This window comes from Polyodon spathula, chromosome 10 (assembly GCF_017654505.1).
Source record: "Polyodon spathula isolate WHYD16114869_AA chromosome 10, ASM1765450v1, whole genome shotgun sequence".
In the NCBI taxonomy this organism is placed as follows: Eukaryota; Metazoa; Chordata; class Actinopteri; order Acipenseriformes; family Polyodontidae; genus Polyodon; species Polyodon spathula.
This window is the reverse complement of record NC_054543.1, coordinates 25,655,418-25,664,345: the sequence shown is the minus strand read 5'-3', so window position 1 is coordinate 25,664,345 and position 8,928 is coordinate 25,655,418. Positions and strand designations below refer to the sequence as shown.

The 8,928-nt window shown below is 38.5% G+C and overlaps 2 protein-coding genes across 2 annotated transcripts in view; one reads left to right on the top strand and one right to left on the bottom strand.

Annotated features, from left to right (window-relative positions):
• Positions 1–963: 963 nt before the first annotated feature.
• LOC121321928 lies at positions 964–2,978 on the bottom strand (the record flags this gene model as incomplete). The annotated part of the gene is made up of 2 exons (XM_041261320.1): positions 2,964–2,978; positions 964–2,169 (listed from the first exon to the last, which is right to left on the bottom strand). Coding segments are annotated over exons 1-2 (1,221 nt in total), but the record flags the coding sequence as incomplete, so codon positions are not given.
• A 5,504-nt stretch (positions 2,979–8,482) lies between these two features.
• Positions 8,483–8,928, top strand: part of LOC121321430 (contactin-associated protein-like 5) — a 354,495-nt gene continuing 354,049 nt past the window's right edge. The window contains exon 1 of the mRNA XM_041260374.1: positions 8,483–8,675. Within this exon, the coding sequence (XP_041116308.1) occupies positions 8,591–8,675 (85 nt within the window). The 5' untranslated portion in view covers positions 8,483–8,590. The remainder of the gene's footprint in view (positions 8,676–8,928) is intronic.

Here is an 8,928-nt window from a genome sequence, read left to right as displayed (position 1 = left end):
AATGCTGGTTAATGTTGGCTTTTGCAGCTGAAGTAGCTGCCCCTATTCTAAATGAATGAGGGGTGTAGAATTGCGAAGGAAGACCTGCTCTGGACACCACGGTGGAAAGGTGTGTTGAAAACCAATGCCTTGATACAATGGACCGGCTTGAATTGATAAACAAAGGGTCGGAGGATGAAATGGCCTTGCGTTCTGCAATGTACTTCAACATGGAAGTGAAGGGACACAGAGGAGAGTTGATCTTAGAAAGCTGAATACATTGTCCTTGCCGCAGTTGATCTGTTTTTGAAATGCGAAGAAATAAGATGAAATGAGAATCTGGGATGAGCTTGAGGTCACTGCAGCAGATACCGAGGGCAGAAAAGCTGGCAATAGAAGGAACTGTATATTCAGAACATCTCAAAAACCCGAAAAATGCAGATAGACATGTGACTTCCATAGTTAAATCATCAAATGGAGAAAAACAGCCATGGCGCAGAATTGAAATCAAGTTACTGAGAAAGTCTATAGAAATAGGCAGGCGAGCAGAAGAAGGAGCCGGAGAGCACTTGGAAATTCCTCGTAAAAGGAGACGAACCGCTGGAATTGATAATAGAGTTGGGGAATTGATGGACATCAAGCAAAATTGATGCTGAATTCCTGACAAATATAGTCTGATTGTAGCTGGTGCCAGATGTAGAGAGTCCTTTGCATGCACTGTGAACGCCATGATCCAGTCCTGGTTGAATGGAGTAGGATTAATCCTGCTTTGTAAACAAAAAGTTACATAACATGCCCAACCTGTAGAGTACGAGGATCTGGTAGATGGGGCAAGTGCTGATGCCATGTAATCTTGAGCTGAATTAAGAAGTTTATTAATAGTTGGATTTAGTTGAAAATCAGCTGATTGAACTGTGGCGTTGCTGCTGGATATTGCAAAGCTGTGGGCAGCAAACTGTGGAATTTGGAAATTTGTAAACGAGAAAGAGCATCAGCTGCATTATTAAAAATGCCCGGTAGGTGGCGAGCTTGTATTAGGAAATTATTAGAGACTGAAATCCATACTAGCCGCCGTAGCAATTGCATGATAAGAGGGGAAGAGGAACGTCCTTTATTTATAATATGCACTGTAGTTGAATTATCACAGTAAAATAGAATTGATTTCTTAGACCAGAGATGACCCCATAGCTGGGCAGCTGCTACCATTGGGTATATCTCTAGCAGAGCTGTGGATTTTAGATGAGGAGATATGTTTTCCATTTCCTCAGGCCATGTACTGCAAAACCATTGATTGTTAAATAGACCTCCGAATCCCAGAGATGAGGCATCAGTAAATAAAGCCATATCGTGTGGCGCTGAAATGAAATTATCATAAAACATAGAGAGACCGCTCCAGTGCTGAATAAGCGCAGACCACATTTTAATGTCTTTCCTAGCGTCTGAGGAGATATTTATATAGGAGTCCAGATTTTTTTTTTTTTTTTCTGTTGATGCCAGCGCTAGCAGTCGAGATATAAACGTCCTCCCCTGTGGAATGATACGTATTGCAAAGTTAAAATAACCCAGCAATGAAAGCAATGCCCATTTTTTAATTGTTTTACTGATCTGAAAATCCTCAATGAGCAAACGAATATGGTTAAGTTTAGACTCAGGCAGGCTAGCTTCAAACTTTTCTGTATCTAGAATGATTCCAAGGAATTCCAAAGAATGAAGGGGACCGATTGATTTCTCTTCTGAAAGCAGAACGCCAACTTCAGAAAATAAGCTTTTAAGATTGGAAATCGCTTCTGCTGGTGCATCTGAAGGAGGAGAAATTACTAAAAAATCGTCCAGCAAGTGGAGCAAGAATGGGACATGATAGACATTAAGAAGAATCCAGCATAGTGCTTCCGACAGGGTATCAAATATTTTTGGGCTGCTGCGGCAGCCGAAAGTCAATTGGGTGGAAAAATAAAACTTCCCATGCCAGCATATACCAAACAGGTGACGGAGAGATGGATGGATTGGCATTACTTTAAATGCGTCTGATATATCTGCTTTTGCTAACCAGGAACCACGACCTGCTAATTTAATTGAATGTATTGCATCTGCAGTAGTGATGTAATGCAGGGAAAATTGATCTTGGGGAATTAATGAATTAATGCTGCTGGTGCTTGACCCCCGTGGTGCTGATAAATCAATAATGAGACGCTTTTTTCCTGACATTTTCCTCGTGGCAATGCCGATAGGATTAATTCTATATACTGGAAAAGGAGGAGCTAAAAATGGACCAACTATAAATCCTTTTATAATTTCTTTTTCAATGAGAGATTGCACTAATTGTGGTTCTTGAGATGCTGAATAAAGATTTTTGCTTTTGAACGAGGAAGAAGGAATTTGAGTCAGACCAGCTGAAAAAACATTTTTTAATCCATCGATCAGGTAATTAATTAAATTACTGTCGGGATGATTCTGTAATTTACTTGATAATGCCGGGATGTTTATAGGAGTAAAGACTGTGCGCATTGGGGAAAGTCACTTGTGTTTTAAAGGGCAGATTGTATTAGCGTGAGAGTCTCCGCAATTGCTGCACATCTGGATAAAATTGCATTGCCTATTCGAACAGAAGCCAGTATTGAAATTGTTGCAGATTTGTCTTCCTCCTGAAAATCTAATACTGCGCCCGTATTTGTCTTTCCTTGTGGATTGATCGAGGGGAGCTGAAGAATGTATAGGTTTAGGTACTGAAGACCTGTATGAATTAGCAGCGAAACCGGGTGCTTTAGAAGTTGATGCAATTGCAGCTTTAGGGCAGAGGGATGTTGAGTGAGCTGTTGAAGTGCAGACCCCACATGCATTAGCTCTGAAACCACCAAAAATTCTGTTAAATAGATCTGGGTCAGGTTGTGCCCAATTGATGATGTGATTATCTGCTGCCAATATCGCTGCTGCTTTTGCAGAGAATGCTTTATGATACTCAAAAACATAGTCCCTCCATATCTGACAGACAGCTCCACCATGTAGTATTTGTAGGAGTCCAATTCAGCTCTGCGGTTAGGATATACCGAGCATAACACATCTCTGAATATGGAGAAAGCAAGGACAAATTCCCCTAATGTAAGATTTTTAAGCAGTCTGGGATCTCTGCATTTTAGAGTTACTGCCAAATCTCCACAATCCACTACTCTATGGTCCAAGAATTCCGAAGTCGTCATTAATAGTGAAACAAGATTAATGTCCTTACCTTCGAGAATGTCATATCTGATTTGTGGAGATATAGTGTGCTGTCTAGCTGTAGTTGGAGAGGAGGATCCGTATGTACAGGCTGTAGCGAGGTTGTATATTGGAGGATCTGCTTCGCTGGCTGAAATTAGGGCTGGACCGGAAGAAGCTGTAGGCAGCGCTGCAGTATTTGATGCTGGAATTAATGACAGTGCTGTAGATTGTTTTCCCTGTTCCATATTAGACACCCTTTTTTCTAGATCCAGCAGTTGAGAACTGACCGAAGTATCGGCAAAAGGCTGCATAAATGATTTATCTCTAAATATTTGCGAATGTTGGATTTCAATGGCTGGCTGCTGGTTAGCGGTGCTAGTTGTGGGGGTGATTTGATCTGGAATAGACTACCTGCTGTCTGTTTTAGGATGCTAAATGGCTGGGCACAGCTGATTATGTTATTTTGGAGGAAAGACTGGTTCTGCTGAGACTGAATTGCAATAGAGAATAAAAAAAGACTCTCTATCACTCCCTGCTCGAATCGCATTACCATTTTTAAGGAGGGTTTTATCAATTTATTCACGGGCCAGTTCCACTTCCAAAACAATCGATCCGGAGGGGCGTCCTGAGGCCGAAGTCGCTTGGATCGGCACCGATTCGATGTTTGAGCGGCAGGAATGGTAGGAAACATTTGAACTGGAACCTGGACGAGACCCTGATCGGGAGCCTGATCAGATGTAACTGAAATACCAGAAGGGCAGAAAAAACGGAGACTGGATGGACCCTGGATTGAAGCTGGAGGAGATTGATCTGGTAATGACAGAAAATCCTGGGAATCCTCTGAATCCAATGACGACTGCTGTAAGTATTCCATTATTGAGGTATACGAAAGTTGATGGGTCTTGAAAATTGCTTAGGTTTATGTCAAATGAAAAAACACAAGATAACTAGGTAGAGGTGTCTAATGTTTAAATAAGGTAGATTTAATTGATGACAGGAGATGATAGATTGTTGGTGCCTAGCTCCTCCCCTTGAACCTCACCTATAGGTTAACATCTGTTGAAGGATCATTGGTAAGGCCTGAATCTGAAAGAAAATGAAGACCAAAGAGTATTCTACAGAAGTTAGAGATAAAGTAATACAAATGCATAGATTAGGGAAAGGGTACAAAATAATATCCAAGTGTTTGGATATCCCGGTGAACACAGTTGGATCAATAATCAAGAGTGGAAGCTGCATCACACCACCCAGGCACCGCCAAGAAAAGGCGGTCCCTCAAAACTCAGCACTCAAACAAGAAGGAGACTTGTGAGAGAAGCCACAGAGAGGCCAAGAATCACTTTGAAGGAGCTACAGAGTTCAGTGGCTGGGAGTGGAGTAATGGGGCACCAGTCAAAAATATCAAGAGCTCTGTATAACACTGGCCTGTATGGGAGGGTGGCAAGAACGAAGCTGTTACTCAAAAAGTACCATCTGAAAGCACATCTGGAGTTTGCCAGAAAGCATGAGAGTGACCCAGCTGTGATGTGGGAAAAAGATTTTGTTGTCAGATGAGACCAAGATAGAGCTTTTTGGCTAAAACAAAGCGCTACGTGTGGTGCAAACCTAACACTGCCCATGCCTCAAGACACACCATCCCTACAGTGAAGTATGGTGGTGGCAGCATCATGCTGTGGGGATGCTTCTCATCAGCAGGGACTGGGCAGCTTGTTACAATTGAAGGAAGCATGGACAGAACAAAATACAAGAAAATACTGCAAGAGAATCTGCTTCAGTCCACTAAAAAACTGAAGCTTGGGAGGAAATTCACCTTTCAGTAGGACAATGATCCCAAGCACAAGGCCAAAACAACATTGTAGTGACTCAAGAACAAAAAGGTGAATGTCCTACAGTGGCCCAGTCAAAGTCCTGATCTCAATCCCACTGAGAATCTGTGGCACTATTTGAAAATTGAGGTCCACAAGCATCGTCCAACCAACTTGAACAACCTGGAGCAAATCTGCCAAGAAGAATGGGCCAAAATCACTCTGACACTGTGTGCAAAGCTGGTACATATGTACCGCAAAAAACTTAAAGCTGTTATTGCAGCAAAAGGTGGCTCTACCAAATATTAATGTGTGGGGGTTGAATACTTATGCAAGCAAGATATTTCAGTTTTTATTTTTCTTAAAAATATTTCCCAACATAAAACCAATGTCACCTTACAATAATTGATTTTGAATTTAAGTGTTTTAAAATAAAATATCGAACAGAACGAAATTTCAATGTACCATTTGTAATTCAGTAATATGAGAGAATTGGTCAGGGGTCTGAATACTTTTGCAAGACACTGTATATAACTTATATATATATAAGTCAGATAACAAACCCAACAATATAAAGTGGAGATATCACAGAAGCACAAGTTAGAAAAAAACAATTGGAGTACCCTTGACCAGCATCAAGCAAATAGGCTCAATTGTATCTGTGGTGGAGGCCAAGGTTGCCACAGTTGTATGGCTTCTGTTATTGATATATCTACTTTATATGGTTAGGCACTTGTTTTTAACTTGGATTTAATAATTTAATAATAAATTAACATGTATCTAAACTTAAATACTGTATTTAAAATAGTTCTTTCCACAAAAAGATATTTAAATATTATCAAATGATTGCCTTTGTGAACATATGCATTATTTTTAAATGTTTAAACTATTTGATATTTTCAATTAAAATATCTAATATAACTATTTTTGTCCCAAGTCTGCTACATTTTATCTTAGAGTACTACATTTTTTGCAGTTATGTCTTCAGTATGTCTTAGTGGTTTGTCTATATAATTAATCATTTAAAAGCCCAACTTTATGAGTAGTAGCTGCTCTTTCACTCTATCAGTAATACTAATGTTTAGAATCTATCTTAAAGGTATCTTTACCCAGGTGTAATATTTCAATAAATACTAGCTACAGTTTGCAGTCAATGCTCTTGACTGAAGAGAAGCAAGCAACAAAAGAGCAAAGTGATATAGATTTATAATGAAAGAACTGAATATGATTTAGTATGTCTGATAGGAAATATCTTTTTAAATCACACTGGCTTAAAAAAACAAAAAAAACAAAACAAAAAAAAAAAAAAAAAAAACATTTAACTGATTCTGTCAGAAAGGTACAAGAATGTCTAAAACCTAAATCACTATTTATATCCTATGATTAGCTGAGCAAACATTGATTCAATTTAGATATGGTATGGCGATCAGACCAGCAAGTGATAAGATGATCATACCAGCAACAGATGAGACAAGATGGTCAGACCAGCCAGAGATGGGACAAGATGGTCAGACCAGCAAGAGATGGTCAGACCAGCAGTAAACCAGCTAAGTTGTTCCAAAACACAACCCTAGCTGATTACCTGATAGACCAGTTTAAGCTGGTCAATGCTGGAATTTCCAGCAGGGCACAAATGACATGTTTTAAATGAAATACACATTTGGCAAGTAGTGATTTTAACTATGCATAGACATAAATTAGACAAAGACAAAGTAATGTTTTTAAATATTTTTTAGTTTTTAGTTTTTAAAAACTAAAATTCAGTGAGCAATTTTATGAAGATAAAATGTATTTATAATACAAATGAAACCTAAATATATATTAAGATAAGTCACCTTTAAAAAAATAAAAAATAAATACTGTCTGCAATAAACTTCAATAAATAAGATGACAGAATATTTAAACAAAAATTACTGTCTGCAATGCAAAACTTGTTTTCGTTTCTCAAAAACAATCAAACAAAAAAAAAAAAAATACAAATGCCGTCCTGTAATTTTCGATGAATCTCCACCACAGAGAAATTTGCCTTTAAGTGCTAAGATTTATGCATTCGTAGAAATGCACAAAAAGGCAAATACTAACTTATTTCCCGGCTAACTTCTTTACCATGACACCGGCACCTATTTACAAAGTAGTTAACACTATGCTATGTAATACTGGTTGATGTTAAAAAGTGTAACATAAAAAACTAAGGGGTTAATTTAGCAGATTTTAAATGTAGTTGTCTCTTGCTAGTTCTATAACATTAGCAGTTTGTTTTTTTGTTTTTTTTAAAGTGGTGCAATGATGTTATTTTATTAACATGGACCTATAGCTAGAGATGCCCATATAGGGAATAATCAACATAAATACAGTAGATTCCTGTATTGATTTAGATCAGTGATTTATAAAACAGTCCTTGGGGACCCCAGTGTTCTCTATACAACTGAGCTCTCAATTACTTAACTACACCCTTAATTTAAATAATAATTATCTTAGGCCTTTTTAATTGATCACAGCCTAAAAGATGCAGATTTCGTTATTTATACCATTTTACTGTTAAGTTGAAATCACTAACTATTTAAAAGCTGAAAACAATTAAAAAGGCCCAATTATGCTAATTATTTTTTTCAATTGAGGGTTTAGTTAAGTAATTGAGAGCGCAGTTGGAAAACAAACCAGAAAACAAACCAGAAAACACAGGGGTCCATGAGGTCGGGTTGAAAACCATTGCTTTAGATAGATGACAGAGATCATATGCATGCCTCCCTGTGTACAGTATTCCTGTCTTTACTCCAGTTCTTTATTTCCACCATGCATCAGCTTATATGCTCATCTTTCTTCTACTGGTGTTGTTAAATGCTATTTGTACATTGTTCTGCAGTCTTGCAGTTCAGAAAACTTGCACCATATGAAACAACTCTTTATGCCTCCACACGTTATATTCAGAACGCTTAATACAATCCTCTACGGGGAACACAACAAACAAAAGCATGCCTTTACTGAGATAATGTACAGCGTTAAAAAGGCATAATAAAGGCAGCCTTAACAGTCTTGTAAATGCGCCCGTCAGAAATGCGAATATACAGAGCTGAAGTGCTTTTATTTGAAACGTAGCGAAACAGATGACTTTTTAATCATTAAAACTTTTGTGTGCATATTAAATTTTTGAGTAGAAGCGCATTGTGTGGTAATACAAGTTAATGTGTGCGCCTGTGTATATGAACATTACATGCTGTACAGCACAAACAGGTAGAGGTATGTTATATGTCATACTCTTTGCTCGATAAACTCCAGTGCTGGAGAGCAGTCTGGATCGTTCTTCTTTAAGCAGCCAGAAGGTGTGTTTGCTGTTTCAGAGGCGGGCTGCACACTGTCCGCCGTGAGGAGCTGTTCATTGCCTTGGTGCTGAAGAACAACTTGAGCCAGCGAGAACACTCGTCAGGAGGAGCAACTTATTTAAGAGGGGCTGATGGCGGGGGGAGTGGCTCTGCTATTTCATTAGCGGCTGCCTGCCGGCAGGGTAAGTAAACTAGTCACTCTCACTGAAAGGATAAAGAACAAAGTGGAGATATTCCTTCTCAGATTGAGGATTACGTTTGCCTGGTTATTCATACTCACTGGCAGCGAAGATGGAATCTCGGTGTTCGCCTTTGCCCTGTGTCTTCAGTTTCGTGATGTTCAGTCTTTGCAGTCTTACGCTGGCAGCTAACAATTGTAAGTACTGCTGAGATGTTACATATTATACTAATCCGAAGCAGGTGCCTTTGCTCTTAAATATCTTGTTAATTTGTAACTTATAGGTTTCTTATGCACTCTATCCCCCCTATATTTGTTACTCATTAAAAAAAAAAAAAAAAAAAAACATTCGTATGATATTGATATAAAGGGAAAAACGGAGAACTGTCTTACCTCTTTTGCATAGAAAAGTGTTTTACATGGGAATTTTAAAAAAATCGTTTTTTTTATG